Source organism: Sapajus apella, unplaced genomic scaffold (assembly GCF_009761245.1).
Source record: "Sapajus apella isolate SASKATOON/1434 unplaced genomic scaffold, GSC_monkey_1.0 scaffold36, whole genome shotgun sequence".
Taxonomy (NCBI): Eukaryota; Metazoa; Chordata; class Mammalia; order Primates; family Cebidae; genus Sapajus; species Sapajus apella.
This window is the reverse complement of record NW_022436976.1, coordinates 11674426-11701672: the sequence shown is the minus strand read 5'-3', so window position 1 is coordinate 11701672 and position 27247 is coordinate 11674426. Positions and strand designations below refer to the sequence as shown.

The window sequence follows — 27247 nt, the reverse complement described above, 5'->3', positions numbered from 1 at the left end:
ATTTTTTTATTATTTAATAAAGTTATATACATGTTCTGAAATATGCAAGCAAAATAAGTAAAGAAGGGCATGTTATGCCAAACGCCTAAAGCATTTCAATTTCCCAACTGCAGAATAGTACTTAGGGAGCAAGGAGCTTTGAAAATGGCCATCTTAATAATTTATATCAATTTAATCTTCTTTTTCATTTATTAAGAAAACACTGGACTAGATTGTATAAAATAAGTTATACCAAGGTGGCAAACTCTAAATTGCAAAAACTTATAAAGTAGGCAAGTGTTCCTCATCTGTTTTTTACTTGCTTGCCTTCTTGGCTAGCCGCCTTACCTGCCACATCATCACCAGCAACCTACAAGCCTGGAGTTCTGACCTTCTCACTTCTTCTCTACTTTATACCCCATTCAAGATTGTCTTCCCATTCCATTACCTCTTCTAACCCACAACACAGTTATCCTTTGTTGTGTTTCCTCGGCTCTTACCAGCTACTATGATAAACCATTTTGAGGTAATGCAATAACGGTTGATATTACATTTCCCTTAAAATGTGTTTGGAAAGTAATTTATGATATCTCCTTTTAAAGGAGTAAAATAAAAATTTCAGGTCGTCTGTCAATAGGGTGAGGTTGGCTTTATAGGTCTGCTCATCACAGCAGTTATTTCATAACTTTTACCTAAAAGCTTCCAAAGCAAAATGTAGATTAAAGTATTTGTTCACAGAACATGTAGCCAATTCACCTGAGAGAATATGGTCCACTTTATTTCATTACAGATTATTACTGGATTTGAAATGAAATTAAATTGAAACAATAGGAAACAATAATGTGTGTCAAGTCTCTTTGATAGGCTATCTGTTGCTATTCAAAATCCTGCATGAAAGTATATTAAAAAGGCAGTTATGAAAAACATTTAAATAAAGTCCTCTGTTTTTCTAATCTGGTTTCTAAATTTATGGGTTAAGTAAAGAACATTTGGGGAAACAGGGAAATAAAATTGCCTAGCCACCATGTAGTAACATACTATGCCTAAATTCTAGGACAGAAAGTGCTAATGGCATCCAGCTGAGACAGTATATGAACACATACACACTATAGGGGAGTCAGACATGATGTTCCTCAAGCAAGGGAGAAAGAGTAATTGAAGCTTTTCTAAGAAATATCAGTATAAAAATATGACATGTTTTTTTGATGATAACCCCATGGGCTTTTGAAAAATATGTAATAGAAGAGAATAAGCAATATTCACAAACAGTGGCAATTTGATTTAGTGGAATAAGTGTGTACTTGGAAGTCAGACTGACCTGGGTAAAAAATGCCAGCTCTGCCACTTACTAAACTTGGTAAATAACACCTCTCTAATATTTCATTTTCTTATCCATAAAATGGGAATAGCAATGCTGTACTCACAGAGTCTTTGACAGTGAGATAACTTATGTAAAATGCTTAGCACAGTGCCTGGCATAAAGAAAGCCCTAATAATCTTCCTTGCATACACCTTTCATTGCTTACAAATAATTAGATTTTCTTGCTTGAATTCAATTTGAACTATAATAACCAGTATCTGCATTGCACAATAAATGTTGGGAAAGGTGCACCTGAATTCCGCTAGTTGAATGCCCACTATAAAAGATGTGGTTTCTCTGAGCTCAGAACTGCCCTCTTGTAAATCAGCCCACGGCATATTCAAGTGTGACCTGGCCCTATTCATGTTGCCCAGGGAGAATTAGAGCTCAGGGAACCAGCATAAATACAGGTACTCTGGCTATTGCTTTTTGCTATAAGCAATAAAGTCCTTTTTCTCTGACCCAGAAGTCTTATGTCTTCTGCCAGGATCTATAAAACCGTGGCTGCCTAAGTTGTTGCTTGAAAGAACGGTAACATCTCAAGTGCCTCACAGTGCTTGATGAGAATTATTAAATATTGAAGGTGCAATAATGTGACCATTTGATGAATAAATGAATATCTTTCCCTCCTCCCATACACATACGTATATTCAAATCAGGATATTTTTAAAAAGTCATTCAAAACATACCAGAAAACATGGTGATTTCAAGAACATAGGAAGTTTGAGCAGATTTGTATGAGTCAAAGGGTGTTAGAACACTCTAATTGGAACTCTTACAGATGGAATACTTACCACCAAGGGCCAGGTCATATGCTAATGGCAATGAATCCTTTCCTAATTAAAAAAAAGAAAAAGTTCAAATGAATCATTGTGAAATGTACCATGGTTCTCCATGGCTCCAATTGGGTCAGTTAAGGCAAGTTCGTCTACCTGTTCAACTATCTGGGAGGCAGGCTTTTGAAATAAGACTGATCTGAAAATTCCTAACGGTATTGTAAAATCTAACGTCCTGTTTTTAATCCTAGGCATCAACATATTCAAAAAAGAATAATCAATTAATACCTGATGTTAGTTTTAAAGCTCCCCCTAGGGCCCGTCAACTACTTTTGGCCATGCTACTTCATTAGTTGAAAAGAAAACAAAAAGGTGGCAGAAGGAAGAAACAAGAATAGGAAAAATGGAAACAGTTTGTTTTTGCAGAGGATTTCTGAAGGTCATCCCGAGGTAATCGCGTGCCCTTACCGCCACTTGTGTCAACCTCCAGCTTCCTCGGTGGCTTCCCACCCTCATCTTCGCCGCTGACACCAGACTCAGCATCATAGTGACAGTGGTAGCCCGATGCCAAGGCTTCTGTTATTATCTGTCCAGCTTATTGGGGGTCACATAAAATATCAAAAGGTATAAAAACAGGTCATGGGAACATTGCTGAGCTATTTCACATCATTTACACAAGTGGGGTCAATTTAAATGCATTTACATTAAAATGTAACCTTGTTTTAAAAATCTCTGAAGCATAAACAACTCCCAAGCTATGATTTCAAAAAGCAAACACAATACACGAGAGAAGATCATGAAGTAAAGAAATCCATGCAGAGAAATACTTGCTTTAAAAAAAAGACAACAGCCAGAAGCAGTGACAGGTTTGCCAAATGCACATGCGATGAAATGATTGAAAAAAGCAGTTTAGTGGCATTTTCCCTTCTAGGAACGTGTGCTATGGCTTTTACGACACCAATCATCATTGCTTTTTTAAATTACTAAAACTGCTAGAGATGACTACTCTATGAGCATTTCATCCATTAGTAGATTTTAGTGATTTGACCCCAATATTCACTCCATGTGGACATAAGCAAAAAAGCTATTACACAATTCCTATAAATTTGACAGTAAAAGCTATTGTAGAAATTCCTGTCGCCTGTAATTGGTTACTAGCAGGGACTTCAGGATCACAGAGATCTAAACTCAGGTCTCATATTATACACTAACCATATCACATTGAGCAAGTACTTTGGCCTAAGCCAAAGCCTCAGTTTACCCATCTGTCAAAAAGAATTACCTATTCAATAGTTCTTAAGAGGTTTAAATGAAATAATATAGACAGAGCATGTTCATCTTCCACTTATTAGCTAGTGTCCAGGCACTTAATAAATAACAGTGATGATGATGATGATGATGATGAGCATTTCTAAGTATCATCGCCCAATGTGGTATAATTCTAGGCCAAACTGTAAAGCCAATTAAGTTTGTCTTTAGTTTCTGACAATTTCCTGTCTGCATCCCTTGCTTATCATCTGATGACCCATATAATAAATCCCATAAATCCCTGACATTACCATTATATTACCTCCTGGTTAACAAAAGTTATTTCAAATAACATAGACTGAGATCTGTCTTCTGGCATAAGAACATGGTATTTCTGAAACCAATTAACTCCTTTCCTTTCCTTTCCTTTCCTTTCTTTCCTTTCCTCTTTCCTTTCTTCCTTTCTCTTCTTTTTTTCTTACTTCTTTTCCCTCCTTCCCTCCCTTCCTCCCTCCCTTTCTTTTCTTCCTTCCTTTCTTCCTTCCTTTCCCTCCTTCCTTCCTTTCTTCAATCTCCCCTGATATTCTGTTACAGCAGATACAAAGACTTTACTTTGAGAAAACAGAACTAGAATGTAGTTTCTTGCTTAGTTTAAGGTGAACTGCTAAGAGGTAATTACTTACTGACCCCTCTGTATTTGGAAACAAATAGGGAAGATACCTGCCTCCAATCAGTTTTGGAGGAAAACTGTGACTTAACAATATTAGGAGGAAAAACATAAATGAAAAGAGGGAAATAATATGGTTCAAATATATTCTCTTTTAAAAATATTTGAACATCACTTTTTTTTCCTTATTCATCCTATATAACAAAAGATTTTACAGTAAGAGTTTAGACATCAATTCATGACAATGAAGTAATAGTTTCAAGTTTTTATTTTAGAAACTTTATAAACATAATACATGTGAGTTGAATATCATCTTATTATAATAATGTGAATACTGTATATCTAGAGATTCAAATAAGTGATGTTTTAGGTGTTGCATATAAATTTGTTTGGCAGTTACATGAAGCTTTATTCCATCAGTGCTAAAACATCAAAAATTTTTCCAAGTAGTCTACAGGGCATAAAAAATATAGTTCACAATATTAATAATAAACAATAATTAAGCAATTAGCAGCTACTGAACCAAAAGACTATTATAAGAAGCCAAACGATACTAGCATAATCTGAAAATTAAAACTCACTCAGGAGTGACAGTGAAGTTTGTAGTCCCTCTGTCTCAGGGATGAAATCACCACTTGCCCACATCTGCTGGCTTGCCCCTGGAGGATTAGCCTTTGGAAGTAGATGACAGCCTGTATAGTTAGGTGTTGCCTATTTCAGGTTCAGCAAGAATGGGACCCTGGCCTAAGTATCAAGGACTTACTAGGTATGAAACTAGAAAAGGCTTCACTTGGTCATTTTTCTCAGATGTTCTTCTGAAACTGAAACTTAAAAGCAAGATCTTGGCTGGTGTCTAAACTCAACTGTTTCCCACTCATAGTAAAAGAGGACTGCATGCTGAGACTCCCAACACATCACTTTGTTGCTTCTCTCTATTTAGCTCTTCATCCCCTAAGGCTCCTGTCCTTTACCTGTCAATATAGGTGACCACTAGAGGCAAAGGTAATTGTCAGTTCTCAGAGCATTAGTTGCAAAATGCAATTGTCACACACAGAGAATGTCTTAGAAAATCAGCTTTTTTTCCACTCAAATGATATACTTTAAGGTATTTTTTTAATATCAAAATATTCTTATATTACAATATCAGCTTTTTAAATATAAAAACAAATATATTTTAAATAATATGTATTGTATTTTCCTTAAATATTAAGACAGTATTTAGATAGATTATCCAAAGCTTGGAAAAAATTAAAGAATACAAAGGAGAAAATTATTATCATCATTTCACTACTCAGAGAAAACTATTAGTTAACATTTTAATAGATTTCCAAGTAGTTTTTACTCGATTCTTACTAAAAGTAGCATTTAATATTCCACTTTATTAATTTAGCAATGTATTGTGACTATTTTCCCATATCATTAAATTTAAAAGACTTTTCAATAATACATAAAACATTCTAAGAAAGCCTTACTGAATTTTGATTCATCAATTGCCTATTGTTAAATATTGAGTGATTTCTATTATTTTGTGATTATAAAGCTATTTTAAATACCACTTATAATCATTCTGCACATATTTCTGATTATTCTCTTAAGACAAATTCCTAGAATAGGAATTGCTATGAATTTTTAGGAGCTTTTTATATGTATTTCTAAATGTTCTTTTTAAAAGGAGGTGTGATGAGCAATGTCATCAATAATGACTGCAAGTCCTATGTGCCTGCACTATTTTCACAATTTCCACCAATTCTTTCTTTATTTGATAATTTAGCAATTGAGGTAGTGGCAAGGCCAGAGCTTTCAATATTAGTAACAAGCTTTCCTTTTGTGAATTTCCTGCTCTACAATATACATTCTTCTATTATGATGTTTGCCTTTTTATTGATTTGTAAGAACTCTTCATATATTACAAACATCAATCACCTTTTCCAACTTTTATTTTAGACTCAGGGGGTACACATGCAGATTTCTTACATGAGTAAATTGCATGTCACTGAGATTTGGTGTGCAAATGACCCCATCACCCATGCAGTGAACATAATACCCAATAAAAAGTTTTTCAACCCACGGCCCCCTTCCCCACGTAGTAGTACCCAATGTCTATTGTTGCCATCTTTATGTCCATACAAAAAAAATTTTTTGTCATGTCCATGTTGCAAATATTTCCTCCAGAGTTTGTTTTTCTGTATAATTGTATGTTATTGCTGTTATTGCTGCTGCTATTGGAAAGAATTTTACATTACTCAGTACTATTTCTTCCAAATCCCAAACTATTATTTTTAAGATTTGCAGACATTCTACATCAAATTTTGGTTTTAATCTGGCAAAAGTTACCATCATCTTTATATTTAGTCTTCTATTCAAATAGTGGGAGCAATTTCACATTTATCATATTTCTTTTTCATCCTCTTTGTGTGGAATAGCATATTTTTCTTATTAAGTTTATGTGTTAGGCTTTTCTTTCTTATACTTTTCTTAAAGTCTGATTTTGAGCATTCCTCCATTATGGTTTATTACTTTTGTTGTTGTTGTTATAGTTTGAGTGGGGGAGTTGTTTAAGGCTATAGTTTGAAATTGGTCACCTTATGAACACGACTTGTTGGCACTAATAATTGCAATTAATTAATTATCCAGTGAGTTGTTTTTTTCTCTTAAATCCAAGAATTACTTAGAGTACTGGTTTTAAATTTCCAATTTTTCTGGTGAGACTTAATTATATTTTATAAATAATTTCTAGTTTTATTGCACTGTTATCATGCAATGTGTATTCAAGAAATTCTGCTCTGTGATGCTATAAAAAAGGCACAAAGAGAATAACAGTTACATGATAATCCAACCTTCTAAATTGTATTAATCCTTTTTTCCATGTCCTTATGTATTGTGGAAAGGACTGATGTTTATGTAAGTAAAAACGAGAGTTATTCATTCTGTTTTCCATTAGGAGAGTGGTTAGCTTCTTGAATGTTCTTAAATCCCACTGGGATACAGATCTTCCTCACAAAGGTTAAGCTGAAATAGTTTCCAATGCCAATTCAGTGACCCAAGAGCTAGAGGAGAAAGGAAAGGAAAGTGGGGCTTTGAACCCTCTTAGCAGAAATGTACTTCATTGTGTTACTTTCCTATTGTTGCAAGAGCTTCCAGGCTTGGCTAGACTCTTGGCAATGGCATCTTCTTTGGTAGGGAAGTGCCTCTATGAATTCAGGGGAGAAGACCCTCTACCAGTCAGTGCAGCTGACTTTTTGCTGGTGTTGCCTCACACGCTTTCCTGGTGGTGGCAACAGTGAAGAACGCTGAATAATCAGAAGCCTGCACACCATCTTTCTGCTCCCTCACAGCTTGCTCATGCTTCCACCTCTTCTAATCCTTGAAGTCTAGGATGATTTCTATTTTAACTCCCATGAGAATGCTCCTCTTTCTCATGGGAAACAAACCTAAGATAGCTCCTGATGTCTTTCTCTAATTTGCCCTCATGTAGCAAATTCCTTGGATTTTGTGACATCTGGATGGTACCTTCCTTACACACAAAAACACATTTTTTAAACTTTGTAAAACATTTAAACCACTATTTATATACGTTCTTCCTCAATTAAAATAGAACAGGGAGAAAGCAAAATCAGGTACCTGAACTCATATTACCAAATGAACTAAATTTCACAGTGTTTCTGATTAACATTATCCTTAAAAGTTGATTTATAGCCTTCATATCACTTGCTGCTATGTTAATGCAGAAACTTAGAAACTCACTGCAATAATTCAACTGCTTTTGTGGAAACAAATCAAATCACATCTTAAAATTCAGGCCATCACAAGTGAGATGTAAAAGTTGACACTTTAATATCTACTAGTCAAGATGCAAACTGAATTATTAAATATTTACTAAATAAAAAACATTCTTATCATTTGGAATCATTATGTGGTTTAAATGAATAATTTGGAAACTTTCAGATATTCTTGACCATAAACTTTGATTTAACAAAAAATAAAATATTTAGAATGATGATGATGAAGGTTGTAATTTTTCAGGCCGAACAGAATTGCAGGGTAGCATTTTCTCTTTTCTGATTTTTTGGTAATTCTTTGCTTATTTTGTTTCTTTCTTTCTCTTTTCTCCCCCCACCTTTCCACAATTTTTACACATCCTCTAGGCCATTTTTCTCCTTTAAAATAACGTAACAAGGGGCAGAACAAAACCATGTTATTTCTGTCCTGTAATTGCCTATTCTCCATGATATAGCCTTAGATATCATGGTTGGCCATGGCAGATGAAAAGAAAATATGCAGGGGAATAAGAAGGAAAGTCCAAGAAATCATCCAAAAACTTCAATTTACTGTGTATCTTGGAGGCTTTAGGGGTTTCATTTGTTTGTTTTTACAGTATAGGAGACTTCCCTTACCTACAGAGTATACATTCCATACCTCCAGCAGATGCTTGAAACAGTAGATAGTATCAAACTCTATATATACTATGCTTTTTCCTATACATGCATCCTTATAATAAAGTTTAATTTATAAATTAAACACAAAAGAAATTAACAACAATAACCAATAATAAAATAGAAAATTATAACAGTACACTGTAAAAAAAAAATACATTGATGTGGTCTCTCTTCTTTCTCTCTCTCTGTCTGTCTTATTGTACTGTACCCAGCTATTTTCAGACTGAGCTTAACCATGAGTAACTGAAACTGCAGATAAGCAGTTTCAGTTTTTCTACATATTTTCTAACCAATAGTGCCTGAGCGGTTTGGGCAGTAGAAAAGTAAGGAGAAGTAGATCCACTAATACATATAAATTTAATAAATGGTTTAAGCCATGAAACAAAAGTACTAGTTATTCTGTTTCATAATTACTTGAATCCTCATTATAGGTTCTTTCTTCCAGGTTCCCAAATGTCAAAACACAAATGCTCTAATTTGGTATTTATTACATCTTTTACATTCTCTATCCTGTATTCTCAATGATACCTAATTCATTCTCTTTCCTATGTTGTTTTAAACAACACAAATTGATCCCATCTTAAAACATGTTAAGAATCCTGAGCAATTAAATATCAGAAGAAGGTTTTGCCAAGAATTTTCATCTGTATTTTAGGAATGTAAGGGCCGGGAGTGGTGGCTCACACCTGTAGTCCCAGGACTTTGGGAGGCTGAGGTGGGCAGATCACAGGTCAAGAGATCGAGACCATCCTGGCTAACATGACAAAACCCTGTCTCTACTAAAAATACAAAAAGTTAGCTGGGCATGGTGGCATGCACTTGTAGTCCCAGCTACTTGGAGGCTGAGGCAGGAGAATCACTTGAACCTCGGAGGCGGGGGTTGCGTGAGCCGAAATCTCTCCACAGCACTCCAGTCTGGGTGACAGAGCAAGACTCAGTCTCAAAACAAAACAAAAAAGAATGTAAGAAGGCCATAAAAACATCATAAAAATATTCCCAAACTTAAGTTCCTGGTCACCTTGAAAAGTATCCCTATGCTTTAATCATTCTTTGTGTAGCCAGTCAATAATCTTCTCAGCAACTCACCATGACTAAATTCATGACTAACATCATCTACCTACCCAGCGAAGATACTCTTGTGTCTTCTTTGACATTAACACATGGCCCACAAAATACCAGGATTAATTACAAACTGAAGACCACAGCTGTTCAAAGACAGTTGCAGAGAAAGCTAAAGTTTATCCTCCATATAGTAGGCAGCATAATCTCCAAATGTTCAGATCATGCTCTTGTGGGCTCACATCTTTCTAGAGGAGAGATTTCTTAACTCAGAATAAATTCCTCCCCATGACCTATGAGTTTCCTCCTCCGACCTCATCTTGTGCTACTCTCTCACTTGTTTACTCAGCTCCTGTCACACTGACCTCCTTTCCAAATCCTTCATTCAGCAACTACGCTCCCAACTTGGGGCTGTCGCACTTGTTGGACCCCCTGCTCCCTGTGTTATTTCTGCAGATGACAGAGTGGCCTCCCTCTGCACTTCATTCATCTCTGTTCAGATGTCCCATCATTAGAGAGGCCAACCCTAAAATACCACCCCTCCCTCAAGCCATCAGTCAATTATCCCCTTACCCTGCTTCATTTTCCTTCTATCACTTAGCCCAGATACCCCATCACATGCTTATTTTTCACTTGGTAGGCATATCTCCCTCCTAGAACATAAAATTGATGTGGAAAGGGACTGTTATGTTCACACTGAGGACAGTGTGTGACATAAAGCATATTCTCAGCAAATATTTATTGACCGAAGAGGTCTATTAGAACAACTACAGGCTTCCACAGGTCATTCAGAAATTGTATTTAGACCTCAACTCATAACACTTGACTTTCGTGTTCTTTCATCAGGACCATTTTATCTTGCCTGCCTGACAAAATTGCATTTCATATTAGTTATACTATTATTTAAGTTCAAATTGCCTGGTCAAGCACTATGACTTTTCCTGATTCACATACAAAAATAAAAAATGCTTACTTCCATATCCATTTTACATTCTAATTTACATTAAAATACACTATTCTTAGTTCATTTATATTTATGATGTATAAATTAAATTAACTTCACAAATTAATGCACTTGAGTTATTCCACTATTAGAACATATTGCCAAGATTGTGTCACAACGCATTATGACAGTTTAAGCTGAAAATAAGAGAAAGAAAATAAACATTAAAATGACACTGTGCCCTGTAATACTGGATTAACACCCAAGAACACTGTCTCATTGTAGCTAGAAATTATAATCTTTTACTTTATCTACTTCACTGTGGACAGCACACCTTTTATTCAATTCATCTGATTTGTTGATGGACTGGACAAAGTCCAATTAAATAAGACATACTATGAAGTAGTAAGATGGAAAATACTGTTTTATGCAATCAGCTTTAAAGGTATGAAGGCAATGGCTATACTTCACTCATATCCACTGCTATGAGCTCAAGTAAAAACAATTCAAATTAAATTGTATTAGCTTATAGTCTACAAAACAGCATTAATTGTATATAATTTTTAGCTCATAGGTTTATTTGTAACATAGATTATTCTTTAACATAATCACAGCTTTTATTATAACTGAAAAATGATTAAATACCATACAAATGTGAGATGTGATTGTTTGCACATTCTCTCGGCATTCTTTCATTTCTACTTAAGATTCTAGTCAGGGATTTAAGTGAAATATACACATATGCATATTTTGTGATTTTAAGTGGAATTTTCTTAGAAATTGTTATTCATACAAATTATTTTTGATTTTTAAATGTATTATTTATTAACAAATTTATTGATTCATTTCCCAGCGTACTTATATCTAAAAAACATTAGCCATCCAACTGTTAAAATTTATTCAGCCTCAAGATTTTGATAGCATCAATCCTTCCACATCATTGTGAATATGATACATGGTCTTTGTTCTGTTTTACCTGTTAATGTCATATTTTTCAGTGTGCTTTGTATTCCCTGACTCTAGATTCCCTGGTTTTCACAATCCCCAAATTTTGTTCTTTTATGGAAGGTGAACAATAGAACAAAACTGTGAGTTCTTACAGAGAAGGCAAGATATTTTAAAGAATATGTGCAGTTATACAATACTGTGGCAATATAAAAATAACAGATAAGGTGAATAAGAAGAAAAGAGATGTCTGTTGATGTGAAAAGACATTCAAGATATAGTGTTAAGTGAAAAAGTCTCAGAACAAAATGTATAATATGTTTCCATCTATATATAAAAATAACATGTGTATATGTATTTTTGTAATATATATTAATATATCTATTTACCTATAATTTCTGGAATCATGCACACACAAAAAATTGCTGTCTACCGTTATTGCTGGAGAAAAATAGTAGAGGTTGGGCAAGAAAGACTTTCACTTTCACTTTATTCTTGTCTATTCTGTAATGTTGAAACTTTTAAACCTAACTTTTGTGAGGAAAAAAGTTTATCAAAAACCTTAAAATATCTATAATTTTTGAACAAAAATTATACTTATTGAAATCTATCTTAAGAAAATGTTTATAAATTAAAAATAATCAGTAATAAGATACTAAAGTACTAATAACAATAATGAAAGTAAGAAAATATATAAATTTTCAACAATAAGGAAACACCTAAATTATGAAAAAACCACAGAATGGCATAACACATAGAGATTAAATATGTTCATGATGATTAAAGATGTCAAAAATGATCATGATATAATGTTAAGATAAAACACACACTACATTTTATAAAATATGACAACAAAACTTTATAAATCCTAAGTTTATAAACAAAAAGCCTGACCAAATGTGAAAAGTGATCTTTTCGTGTGTGATAAACCTACGAGTAATTTTTCAAAATTACTTTTCTCCATTGTCTAAATGTCATTCCATGTGCAAAGTTAATAAAAAAATTAATAATAGCACATATATTACAACTTAACAAAGATAAATAGTCCCCAAACTTGCCATCTAGTGTTGAATCCACCTTAATAAAAAGATAACAAAATGTTTTAAAATTATAGATGTTATCAAGTCAAGAACATAGGTTTCCCAATATATTTGAGAAAAGTAATAAGCCAATACGCTTTTGATTTTACAAACTCAGAGAAAAACAAAAACTACTGTATTACAGGTGACATGATTATAGTGCCACATCTCTGATATTCTGTAGCCTAATTATGACCTTCATTATGTATATCCTACTTTACAAAAAAAAAAAAAAAAGTCTACTTACACAAATCCAGGTAAACAATCTAGTTTTATCAAGTGAAAATTTAAAAACTGAAAATAATGTCAGTGTTTAATACCTTTGCCTTTGTGATTAGCAGCTGGCCAGCTTGTATACATTTTCTAGGTGATACCTTATATGTACCAGAATTTCGTAATGAAATTCGATATCAAAGATTTGAATTATTTTATAAAAGGGTCTCAAATATATTTGAACTAAAGTCTTGATTTATATATGAAAAAAATCTTTTGAAGGTGTTCAGTGTCATTGCATTATAATTCTAGGGCAGGGGTTGATGAACTTTTTCTCTAAAGTTCCAGTTTGTAAATTCTTGGGGTTTTGTGCACTTTTTTAAAATACAAAACCATTCTTGGCTTGCAGGCTATTTAGAAAACAAGACAAAATGGTAGCGCTTCAGATTTGGCCATGCGCCAAAGTTTGTCAAACTCTGTTCTAGAGTTATTTTTGTTAACTTATTCAAAGGTCATATGTGTTGCTATACTCCGCTATCTAAAACACGTTTGTCATCCTATATCCCACCTTCAAAATTGTATTTAACTTTTACAGTCTCTCAAATATGGTGTTTATAAAAACTTTCAAGGTGGCCAGGCATGATGGCTCACATCTGTAATCCCAGCAGTTTGGGAGGCCAAGACAGATGGATCACAAGGTCAAGGAGATCGAGGCCATCCTGGCTAACACAGTGAAGCCCCATCTCTACTAAAAATACATGGACTTCATGACTAAAACACCAAAAGCATTGACAACAAAAGCCAAAATAGACAAATGGGATCTAATTAAACTCCAGAGCTTCTGCACAGCAAAAGAAACAATCATTAGAGTGAACCAGCAACAAACAGAATGGGAAAAAAATTTTGCAATCTACCCATCATTAGAGTGAACCAGCAACAAACAGAATGGGAAAAAAATTTTGCAGTCTACCCATCTGACAAAGGGCTAATATCCAGAGTCTACAAAGAACTAAAACAGATCTACAAGAAAGAAACAAACACCTTTAAAAGTGGGTGAAGGATATGAACAGACACTTTTCCAAAGAAGGCATATATGAGGCCAACAAACATATGAAAAAATGCTCATCATTACTGATTATTAGAGAAATGCAAATCAAAACCATATTGAGATACCATCTCATGCCAGTTAGAATGGCGATCATTAAAAAATCTGGAGACAACAGATGCTGGAGAGGATGTGGAGAAATAGGACCACTTTTACACTGTTGGTGGGAGTGTAAATTAGTTCAGCCATTGTGGGAGACAGTGTGGCGATTCCTCAAGGATCTAGAAATAGAAATTTCATTTGACCCAGCAATCCCATTACTGGGTATATATCCAAAGGATTATAAATTGTTCTATTATAAAGACAAATGCACACATATGTTCATTGCAGCACTGTTTGCAATAGCAAAGACCTGTAACCAACCCAAATGCCCATCAGTGACAGACTGGACAAGGAAAATATGGCAATATACACCATGGAATACTATGCAGCCATAAAAAATGATGAGTTCGTGTCCTTTTTAGGGACATGGATAAATCTGGAAATCGTCATTCTCAGCAAACTGACACAAGAACAGAAAATCAAACACTGCATGTTCTCACTCATAGGCAGATGTTGAACAATGAGTACACATGGACACAGGGAGGGGAGAATCACACACTGGGGTCTGTTGGGGGGTGGACTAGGGGAGGGACAGTGGGCTTGTGGGGAGGTTGGTGAGAGAGAACATGGGGAGAAATGCCAGATATAGGTGATGAGGGAATGGAGGCAGCAAACCACCTTGCCATGTATGTACCTATGCAACAATTCTGCATGATCTGCACATGCACCCCAGAACCTAAAATACAATAAAAATAAAATTAGCTGGTCATGGTGGCACATGCCTGGAGTCCCAGCTAATTGGGGGGCTGAAGCAGGAGAATCACTTGAACTTGGAAGGCGGTGGTTTCAGCAAGCCTAGATCACGCCACTGCACCTCAGCCTGGCGACAGAACAAGACTCCATCCAAAAAGAAAAAGAAAAGAAAAAGAAAAAATCTTTCAAAGTGTACTTAAATAAATGGGACTTCTCTTTCTTTGAAGCCACATAATATTTTGTACCTTCTCTGATTTTACATAGGACTACCAATCTTTGTATGGTGGTGTGCCAAGACTTACACTCAGCGGGTTATGAGAGGAACCCTCTCTCACACATTTTTTATTGACTATGGTGCCTTGTGCATCAAGATTAATGATACTGGTTGAAGTGAGAGATAACTATTCAACAACTTCAATTCCTAGAAGTAGACCTCAGTGGTTTAATAGTAGTTTTTAAAAGGGTCTAAAAGTAATGTAGACACTAAAAGTATTCATATGTTTTTAAAATGCAGCTGAGTTTTAGTAATATTAAAATGTGAAAACAAATTTTATCTTAAAATCAAGAAGAATGTCTGCTGCATTGACAGGGGAGACAGATGAGAGAGGGCAGCAAAAGGACAGTGGGACGAGTTACAGGGCACAGCAGGCTATGTGAGAGCCAAGCATCAGGCAGGTGCAACCCAGCTGCCCATAGGACACGCCTCAGCCCTTTCACTGTGCTCCTCGAGTTGGGAAAAGCATCAGACCTTCCATGTGTCTCAGATCTGGGGCCTAATTATCCTGACAGTCCTTACTCTTTCCATGTCAAATGAACACTTCTACACACCCAGGAGCCCCAGGGATCAGAAAGTAACTCAGTTTCAGAGAAGAACTCAAAGAGAAGTTTGGAATCTTGTAAGGAAATTTTACACTATTATCTAAATCTAAATTCATATTACACAGACATCATAGGAAATCTTTAGAAATTCTGGAACTCTGCCTGAATTCATAACCTAGGAATGCCTCCTTTAGCTGTATAATCTTTGATAACTTATTTAACCTTTTGAAGCCACATTTTATTTTTCATCTGTAAAAAAGGAATGATGATGATAGAACCTAACTTAGAGGGAGATTGGACTTTTGTGAAGATGGGATGAGTTGATATATTTAAGTGTTTAGAACCATGCCTGGAACATAGTAAGCACCTATTAACATTAGCTATATATCTGAAAATCCATATACAGCTCAGAACAAATAGTATTTGTTTAAATAACCTCTAAAAAGCCACACACATCCTTGCCTTCAGACACATACTGTGCTTTATTTAATTCTTGAGATGGAATTCCCATAGGAAGGAATTTACCAAAAATAGAAAACAGGCTGGAGAGACATTATCAAGTAATTTTTTTAAGCACAAGAGAAGGCAAACAGCAAGCTGAAAATACGTGTACGATTATGTGACAAAGAGAGACACAGGAAAAATCTTGACTCCCAGAAGCATCATCACAATAGTATTTCCCGAGCTTTGGCATAATGCAATGACCAAAATCAGCTTCCATGCATGAGGACGATGTCAGCTCAACTTAACGGTCATACTTACCACCTTCCTCCACCCCAGGGAGACCTGCCTTTTTGTCTGTCACCTGAGCAGTGCTTTCTTCCCAAAGCTTGCTCTTATCCTTTTCTTTTTCTTTTGCAGGAACAGGTTTCTGGGACTCGTCAGATAAACCCTCTGCAATCCCTTGGGTTCCTTTCTCCATTCCTTCTTTAAGACCATTCTCAAAGCTTTCCTCTATTGGCATTGGCTTGGTCTCCACATCTGCTTTTGTTATTTCTTGATCTTCAATTTCAATTTCTAAGGATTCCTCAATTGGAAGGTGGGAATTTCCTGGCTTATCATGTTCACTCAGCTCCTGAGAAGGTGAACTTCTGGCACTTTCATCTGTACTGTTGTCAGCGTGGGCTTCCCTGTCCCCCACTGCAGATTCATCTTCACTGTCACTAGAAGAAGGGTGACTTCTGGATGAGGTTGATGAAGCAGTTTTCATATCTACAAAAAAAATAAGTGATGATATTGTTGTTGTTCCGTAAAGCAATTGGTTTAATTGTGAAAATTATGCTAGCAATTAATCACACTAAAAATTTTAAAATATAGTTTAGTGTAGACTTGATATCTTTTTCCCATATACTCTACTCAGCAGTCCCCAACCTTTTTTATATCAGGGATTGGTTTCATGGAGGACAATTTTTCTGTGGATTAGGGTTGAGTGGGGATGGTTTTGGGATGATTCAAGAGCATTCCATTTATTGTGCACTTTATTTCTATTATTATTACATTGTAATATATAATGAAATAATTATACAACTCACCATAATGTAGAATCAGTGGGAGCTTTGAACTTGTTTTCCTGCATCTAGACAGTCCCGTTTGAGGATAATGGGAGACAGTGACAGACCATCAGGCATTAGATTCTCATAAAGAGCTCACAACCTAGAACCCTGGTATGCACAGTTCACAACAGGGTTTCTGCTCCTATGAGGATCTGATGCTGCCACTGATCTAACGGGAGATGGACCTCAGGCAGTAATGCCGGTGATGGGGGATGGGGAGTGGCTGTAAATTCAGATGAAGCTTTGCTGGCTTCCCAGACACTCACCTCCTGCTGTGCATCCTGGTTCCTAACAGGCCATGAACCCTGTACCAGTCTGTGGCCCGAGGACAAGACCCCTAGTCTAAATGATTGTTAAACTAAAGAAAACCTACCAAATCGATGGACTATGTGAGCATATAGAATTTTTCAATAGACTACGTTTAACTATAAACCATCTTTTTTTTGTTTTTTGAAAGTCATTTTACTGAAAAACCTTTGTAAATATTCATTTTGTTATAGAAAAAAATGAGTAATCATTTGTCTCTTCAACAAAAGCATTTATTTACTTATTTCCTTCTATCAGCACAGTATTCTGTGTGTATGAAACTTAAATTGTTATCTACTGTACCATCCACCGCCCTGGGATATTTTGGTATCTGGACATAGTAAGAGCTATATATTTGCCCCATACGTAGACAAATATTTTTAGGTGATACTTGCTTGTGTGTGTGCATAGATGAAGATTTTATCTTATTTTGAGCACTGCAGAAGCTGAGATGACGATTCATGTACAAGAGCTCCACGAGAACGCTTAAGGGAGTTGGGGAAGTGAGGGAAGGAAGGGCAGAAATCAATCAAGGGAGCTATTTCCAGCCCCATCTCAACCTCAATCTGATCCCATGGGCACTTCTGAAGTGTAAGCTATATTAGGATATAATTTATATTAGGCAGGAGCTGGGCTTTCATACTTTGGAAAAGTCAAACATTGGCCAAGGGCCACCCTAGGGGGATGTAAGCTCTCTGGCACTTCCAGGCTGTTTGAGTCTGAGGTTGGAGCACCTCCAGTAGTCCAGGGAAGTCCTCTGAAAAAGCCGAAGGGAGCAGGAGATGGGAGATGGGTGAACAAAGTTGGTAAAAGAGATTCTGGGAGATCTAGGCAGTGTGATGACAGATATGCAGTCTAGAAACTTAACAACTGGCTTATGTATTACCCAAAATGTTTTAACAATTTCCCATAAAGTACCATACACACTGAATCTCAATAAGGAAGCTGAACAGCATAAAAATCCCTGCATACATTGCTATGGGCCAGAGAAATACAATCTTGCTCTTGCTTTTCTAACCAATACATCTATGTTTGGAGTTTTTTTTAATAAATATACTTTCAAATAAAGTAACTGACATTTAAATGCTGCATAGCTTTTTTGTTTTCTCTGTACTCCTTACTCTTTTTTTCTGTTTCTTTTTTCTTTATTATTATTATTATAAAGGGTAGAACATGCTGTGGTTCCACTGGGGCTTGGATTTTCTGTTTCTTTATTTCTTTTAGTTCCATGTGGCAGCTGCACCGATGGCTATAGCAGCTAATGCAGAATTTCAGGGAAGAAATACCTGTGTTTGCCCTTATCCTCTTCTCTCCATGCCTCCAGCCCTGCCGGCTCTCCATGACAGGTCTTAGCATTTTAAATATAGTCTCAGAGACATATCAGAGTTTCCACAAAGATTTGAGAGATGCTACACAGCAGTAAAAAACAAACTCAAAAAGCCTTTAAGCAACAGAGCCCCTTAAGTGTAAACCCACTTGCTTTTATCTCCTGATACCTTGACAAACACCATATGACTACTATTTTTCAAATAAATTACATACTCCAGCTACTCATTCTTTATTCTTTATTTTATAAAATCTGGCTATGCTGTCTCCCTGGTAGAAAATGTAGCAGATCAAGGAGAATTCTCCCCTGTCTTATTTGTATCAGTTCAGAAACTTTAGGGTATATGAGCTCCCCTTTCCCTTCAGAGTCTTATGTTTCTTGTTTAAAAAAGAACATCAGCTCTGATTTATTAGCAGTTTAATCAATGGCTTTCATTAATTACATAGTTAGCTAGGACTCAATGTTATACGCGTTCTGAGCTCCAAAAATATATCTACCATCTGAATATGGAAACGATGACTCTTACTTTTGGCTCTGGGAGTTGGTCATATAATTTTTAGAAAATGAGTGCTCCTCTGCCTTTCTTTAGTAGCTTCCCTTAATTTTATTATTTTATTTCAAATGGCTGAAATGCACTCTGATTCAAGTTTGAGTCAGTCCTTCAGAGAAGAAAAAATAGGAGAATGGATGGCTTTGAAGTGGCCAGGACACCTGACCTCCCATACAAACTCATTTCAGTTTTCAAATTTCTTCCTAACCTTACGCCATAATCTAGTTTTACTCTCATTTCTTGCTCTCATTTACATACATAGACACTCGGATAAGCCTTTGCCTATAAAAAAACTAAAAAATCTTCAGGGCCATGGAATAGGACTTTCAAAACTAATTTTATTTATTCTGTTAGAAATAAAGCAAATGCTTATATTACAAAAACTTTGAGGGCACATATGTGAATTTGCTTTGTCATTAGGAGGGAAAAATTATCTTGGAAGCATGATGATAAACAGCTATGTCTCCTACCCAATTCCATTTGTCCATGTGTTCCCTTATGGTAGTGATGCTGAAAGAAGCTGCTTTTGCTTGTTTTGGTAAAGAAAAGATCTGCCCTCATTGCCTGAGGTCTTGGCCAAAGCCAGCGAGTTTGGTGCCGTTGTTCCATGTCCTAAGCAAGATCTCTGACTTTTCTCTTTCCACATTTGGGAGCTTTCCAGAACCTTCTTCCTTTTTCATGTTATTGATAACCATTTATTTTATTATTATTTTTTTGACATCTCTATAATTAAAATCTTGTTTCACGCAGCATGAGATTGAGGGAAAATAACATATTATTCTGTACAACAAACGCTGGTGTCCCAATCACAGCTCAGCTACTTATTAGTGTCGGCTTTGGTTATGCAACTTAACTTCTCTAAGCCTCTGTTTTCTTAACTGTAAAATGGGGATAATTTTACTTGCTCTCCTTATGTAATTGTAGAAATTACATGAGCAAAAATTTAACCTAATCAAATGAAATAATTTTTTATGGATTAGTCTTTTTTCCTCTATGACATCATACAGGTACTATATTCTAATAAATTTCTCTTTCGTAATTTCTTTCTTGTGGTATTAAGAGTGATTTCACTGCTACTATGGTAAAACTAATCATGATCATGCACCTACTGTAAACCAAACCATGAACTAGCACTTTGTAATCACTTAGTCCTATGGAATAATAATTACCTTCTATTTTGAGATTCAGAAAGAAAGGTTCAAAGAGGTTCAATAGTACCCAATGTCCATTAGCTAGCAAGTAGCAAGTTTTGTTAAATGCTCCTTTGTAATGATACACTGCAATAAAACCAAAATCCCTCTAGTTGCTAAAAGGCCTTCAGATAGAAGTACCCACAGCCATGAACCCATCATTGCTTCTCTTAGCTAACTTTTCACTGCTACCACTCAAGAATGATAGACAGTAAATTGTTCTCTCTCAAAAGTCAGAACTCATAAAATATGTAGTCTGATCTCTCTTTTGTATTTGTAGTGGTCATTCTACATTTGGTCCACCACTCTAGAGCCCAGAGTCCATTTAAAATATTCTGAGGCACCGAATATGAATACAAATCGAAAGTAAAGGTAGCAATTAAAGTCTTCCTTAGTTTATAACATTGACCATGATGTGATTTGTATGAAAATATACATGTTATTCAGTTATTTAGGAAGTAACTATGGAACACTGTAGGGACAGTCACAAAAATGATGTGTGTGTGTGTGTGTGTGTGTGTGTGCGCGCGCGCGTGCGCTTTGTATGCCAGCAATCCTCACTGTTTATACTGCCTGATTCCCAGTTTGATACGCCTGACCAAGGGTACCAGCCACACACACATACAAAGTGAACATCAGTCCAACAAAATCAGGATAAAGTCTGCACTCCCTCCCTCATAACTGAGGTTCTGAGTTGTCCTTCACTTTTCTTCCAACTTACATAGATTCAATTGTCCACTAAATACATATTGAGAAATGCTTATGTGCCAGGCAATGTTCTACAAGAAAACAGAAGCCTTGGTCCTTGCTTCTACCTACACTACACACTCAAAACAGAGATTGACTAGTTATCTACCATTTTACATGAGAGAAACAGATCAACTGCGCATGTTCATTAAGGTATGGTTCATTCTAACAGTGACTATGGCTAACTCTCTGAGAAACTATTGTCTTACGCTTATTGCCATAAGTAGCAAAATTGTCCATTTTAAACCAATGACAAACTGACCTTCATTTTCAATCATTTTCTCATTTGCTAGCAAGAAGCATGATTTTACCACAGTTTAAATTCACCATTTCCTTCATTAGTGTCCTGCAGTTGAAGTTCACAAACTAAAATGAGTAAGTGCAATTAAAAATTGAAATGATCTCAGTGACATAACCATGGATCCCAATCCAGTGGATCCAATAGGCTTTTCAACTCTAATACCATTCAAGTTTCTCCTTTCTATTCCTTAGTCCAAGAGTTCACAGCAAAATCTGCATACATGCTGCTCCTATTTTCTTCAAATTAGCCATGACACATGAATTTATGTATCCTACTATTAGTTATATAAATAGTTCTGTCTTCGTGATACTCACAAGTTCATGAAAATCTGTTTATATTCTATATCAGTTCAATCAATATCTTCATGTACAGTAACAGCTAATTAGACAAGTGCTTTATACTCAATAAATATAGGATGAAACTGTGCTTAATGAAAATAAAAGTATAAATTATCAAATTCCAGCTATGAACAGTAACTGGTTTTTAGTCTCAATAGGGAACATATGCTTTCATACTGATAGTTATTAACATCAGTTGAAACATCTCAAATCATCAGTGAGACAAGTATGTGGAAGAATGCATATCCACAGGTAAATGAAAATACAGCAGGAGAAGAATAAAACAAATAAAATTTTCTTCACATTTACCTTTAATTGCACTTTCTAAACATTAAAATAAAGTGTTAAAACGTTGACAATACAATCAAATCATGTGTCACATTGTGCTTCATATATTATTTTCATTCATCTATTGATCTAGTCAATCAGCCCTTCTTCATTCACAAGAGTTCACTGAGTGTCTAGGTAATGCCTTTTTTTTCTACAAGATTCAAACTATAGAGAAACACTTCATAGAAAAGTACTTTTGTGTGAATTGAAGGATGGTTCTACATTTCAGTATTCACCTAAAGTTATGACTTCCTGCTTCGACAATTGAAAAATGACTATGGATTGGGAATTATTACCATTAAGAAACATTTAAGTTTGATTGACCATGCAAAAAATCATACATATTATAATCTTTGATCATAAGCCATCTATAATATTCCCATAATCTTCTCTGATCCAAGAAGCAGACACATTACACTGAAGTCCAAGGGTGCATCTCACAACACATAGAATTTCAGCACAGGAGCAGCCTACACACTACACTTCTTTTCAAACCCATAGTAAAGCTAAAAAATTAAGGGTAAGATTCCTAAAATCATAAGCCAATTAAGTACAATATTATTGTGATTCTGGAACTTTAAAAGTCTATAAGATCTACTTCTTCAACAGACTGAAAAATAGCATGAATGAAATTATCTTTCTTACTAGAAAAAAGTACTTCAAGTCTTACTTTCTTTTTTTTAAATTCTGGAAGAAGTCTCTTCTCTATCTCTGCTTTGACCTCAATTTGTCTAATATTTCTCAAAAGGAGCTAGTCTTTTTTCCATTACTAATTTTTAAATTTATAATTGACAAATAATTCTTGCACATATTTTAGAGAGACAATGTGATGTTTCAATGCATGTACACATAGTATAATGATCAAATTGGGGTAATTACATACATATCACTTTAAACATTCCTCATTTCCTTGTGGCTATAACATTCAATAATCTTCTAGCTATCTTGAAATATATATTACATTGTTATTTGCTATAGTCACCCTACTGTGTAGTAAAATACTAGAACTTATTCTTCCTGTCTAACTGTAGCTTTGTACCTGTTGACCTCTTACTCATGGACACTATCATCCAAACTGTCCATAAAATTATATTTTCAGTGACATGATACTTTTCCCCTCAACCTTATAACATTCATCTACGACAATATATTTTCAACTGGTGAATTAGTGCCTGGGGTTGCCAACACAAATGCAGAGAAAAGGAAGCTGTCGTTCTTTTTAAATGATAGGAAGTTTCACGCATCACTCCTAAACCAGGGTCCTCTCTCAGTCAGCTTGCAGCCAGTAGCACTCTATCACTCACGGGCTGCTCTGTACAGTGTATTCATCAAGGCAGGCCGACGTAATTGTTGGCTGGCAGTTCAAATGGGGCCGACTTGTCACAAGAGTGACAGCCTGGGCAATTGTTTGCCCTCTGGGAACAGGTGCAGGCAGGTTCAAATGAAACACATCCAAATACTAACAGTAAGATTCTTAATCATGTCAATAAAAAGGATGTACTGGTGTCTGGGATTCAGTGGTCACATATACCTCTTACACTTTTGAAAATGAAATGCTGTCTGGCTTTTCAACAGAGTATTCCAAGGAATCCATCATGTCGTTATCATTTTTAATACATGCTACTTGTTCACTGGATAAAATCTCTAATACAGATACTCCACATACTAAAAGGCATGTTTATGCCTTGAATAACAAAAAGCCAAGTTATCTAAATAAAGAAATGGAAAATAAGAGAAAGTCTGGAGATAGAGTAAAAAAAGCAGTAATCAGCAATGAGATTTGATTCCCAAATAACGACACTGTTTTAATGTAAACACCAAGTATGCAAAAGAACCCTTTAAAAGCATAGCTTAATAACATCATTAATTAAACAACAAAAGAAAATACCTAGCCAATTTAATTTGGGTTCTTAAATTTCCTGTTATTTGTGAACCAGCTATATGTTCTTATAGCTTTCATTGCGTATCTATTTAAAATATTCTATATTCTATATCTATATGTTGCTAATTACGTAATTTTTCTATTAAAAATTCCAACAATCATAAAGCATAAATGTAGCCAGATATCATGGCACTAACAAAAGCATCTTAGTATTATTGATGTTAACATTCAAGTAATTGCTTAATATTTAAAAAATATCGTTTGAGAAATCAGCTATGTCTATATGCAGAAAATTGAAACTAAACCCCTTTCCTTATGCCATGTACAAAAATCAACTCAAGATGTATTAAAGACCTAAAATAAAACCTCAAACTATAAGAACTATACAAAATAACCAAGAAAATGCCACTCTGGCCATAAAACCTGATAAAAATGTCATGATAAAGAGACCGAAAGCAATTGTAATAAAAACAAAAATTGACAAAAGGACCTAATTAAACTAAAGAGTTTCTGCACATCAAAAGAAACCATCAACAGATTAAACAGACAACCTACAGAACAGAAGAAAATATTTGTGAACTATGCATCTGACAAAGGTCTAATTATCCAGAATCAAAAGGAACTTAAGTTTAGATGAAAAAAAAAACAACTCCATTAAAAAGTGGGCAAAGAACATGAACGAAAACTTAAAAAAAAAGACATAAATATGGCCAATAAGAATATGAAAAAATGTTTAACATCACTAATCATTAGATAGATGCAAATCAAAACCACAATGAGATACCATCACATACTGGTGAGAATGGCTATTATTTAAAAGTCAAAAAATAACAGACGCTGGCAAGGTTGTGGAGAAAGGAAATGCTTATGCACCGCTGGTGGGAATGTAAATTAATTCAGCCATTTTGGAAAGCAGTTTGTGTTTTTACAAAGAACTTAAAACAGAATTACCAGCCAGGCACAGGGCTCACACCTATAATTCCAGCACTTTGGGAGGCCGAGGAGGGTGGATCATGAGGTCAAGAGTTCAAGAATAACCTGGTCAAGATAGTGAAACCACATCTCTACTAAAAGTACAAAAATTAGCCAGGCATACTGGTGGGAGCCTGTCGTCCCAGCTACTGGGGAGGCTGAGGCAGGAGAAGCGCTTGAACCTGGGAGGCAGAGGTTGTGGTAAGCCAAGATCGTGCCACTGCACTACAGCCCAGGCAACAGAGCAAGACTCTGTCTCAAACAAACAAACAAACGAAAAAAAAAAACATAATTATCATTTGACCCAGCAAATGCCATTATTGGGTATATACCCAAAAGAATATAAATTATTCTACCATAAAAACAAATACATACATATGTTCATTGCAGCACTATTTACAACAGCAAAGACATGGAATAAATCTAAATGCCATCAACAGTAGACTGGATTTTAAAAATGTGTTACATATACACAATGGAATACTATGCAGCCATAAAGAAGATGAGATCATGCCTTTTGCAGCAACATGGATGGAGCTGGAGGCCGTCAGTCTGAGTTAACTAACACAGGAACAGAAAACTAAATACTGCATGTTCTCACTTAAAGTAGGAATTAAACTTTAAATACATATGGATACAAAGAAGGAAACAACACACACTGGGGCCTACTTGAGGGTAGAGAGTAAGAGGAAGGAGAAGATCAAAGAACTACCCATCATGTACCATGCTTATTACCTGGGTGACAAAATAATCTGTACACCAAACCCCCACGACAGGCTATTTACCTATGTTACAAAACTGCACATGAACACCTGAACATGAAAGTTAAAAAAAAAAAAAAAGGAAAATCAGCTATGTGAGAAATAACAAATACACACAGTCCTAGCTTTTATATGATAATTAATTTGTGTTATTAACTGGTGTAATAGATTAGAGGGACAAAATTTAACATACCTAAACAATGAGTGAAAAATAAACTATTGAATGATGGGCTTTCATAAATTATACAGCTCAATAAAGACTGGTGATGTAGAAGAGAGTCATGGAAGAAGAGGGAGAGGTGCTAGAACTAAGCAAACAGTCTTAGGGTAGATAGGGAAGTCCATTCAGGGAGGAAAAACGTAAAATTTGACAGTAGAAACTGTCCATTTTCTTCTTTTTAAAAACAAAATAAAAAAAAAAAAACAGAGGCTACAGACTAGGATAAGGTGAACAGCTTAAGATAAATTTCTCTAAAATGCATATTTTTAAGGAAATATAACTCTTTTATTTGGGGGATGTCCTTTAATTTTAGGTAAGTGACTATTTTCTGAATTTGTTTTTTTTTCTCCAAAATGCAGGTTCTGAAGTTGGATAGCATTTGCATCTTGATTCCACTGCCTTCTGACTGTGTGATGTTGGGAATTACCTAATCTCACCATTTCCAAGTTTATTTATTTATAAAATGGAGATAAAAGAAAAGCGTCTGCATTTGAAGGTTGTTGAGGTAACAGATAATTCATGTAAAATATTTAGCATAGGGCTTAACATTTTAAATAGTCTTAATAAACAGTGCCTAGTATATAAGTAATTGCATTATCAATTATAAGATACCTTTCCAAGCATAGGATTCTAATTAGTTATATAGATACAGTATTCAATGTTAAAGTTTACCTATTGCTGTCAGTTATTCAATAATTACAGGTCTAAATGATTAAAGCTTTCCTTCCAAGGAAGAACCAAGAACTGTCTAAATTTTTCTCTGTTTGAATATAAAAAATTATTTTGTCTTAGAAAAATCTATTTGATCCCTAGGAAGCAAGGTGATTATGCAGCACAAAATGTATCCCCAATTACAAGATAACCAAAGAGTGTACTGAATCTTTACAAAATCAACAACTTGATAGTTTCCTACCAGTACTAAAGAAATAATTAAGAGCCTTTTGTGTTTTGAATTAGTTATAAGAATATGCAAACATATTTTCACTCTTTTTCCAGGTTCATGTCACTTGGATAGTTTCTTCAAAATTATTGACTTAGATTACACCATTTTTCCAAAAATTTCTTTAACTTTCTCTACATCGTACAGTATTATAATTATAAACCTAACTGTAATATTCATATTCAAAATTGGAAGAGAGTTTATATACTAGTCATGTCTAATCTAAGAAACATAAAATATAAGTATTAAAAGAAATATAGAAAAAGCCTGGTTTAAAACCTTAAGAAAATTTCACCGTCTGACCGTTTATATTGAGTAGTATTTTCAACATAATAAAAATAACAGCAAATGTTGTTTTAAAATTCACTGATAGTTAACATCATTCTCATTTTGCACATTGTACTTT

The 27247-nt window shown here is 35.1% G+C and overlaps 1 protein-coding gene across 7 annotated transcripts in view; it reads right to left on the bottom strand.

Moving 5' to 3' along the window:
• The window catches only part of ERICH3 (glutamate rich 3), a 108235-nt gene that overhangs the window by 4819 nt on the left and 76169 nt on the right, over nt 1-27247 (bottom strand). For 6 of the 7 annotated variants that reach the window (XM_032296587.1, XM_032296586.1, XM_032296588.1 and 3 more), the window contains 3 exons: nt 16187-16636; nt 2584-2709; nt 2134-2175 (listed from right to left, as the gene is read on the bottom strand). In XM_032296587.1, the coding sequence (XP_032152478.1) occupies nt 2134-2175; nt 2584-2709; nt 16187-16636 (618 nt within the window). The remainder of the gene's footprint in view (nt 1-2133; nt 2176-2583; nt 2710-16186; nt 16637-27247) is intronic. The other variant, XM_032296589.1, reaches the window with a different exon arrangement.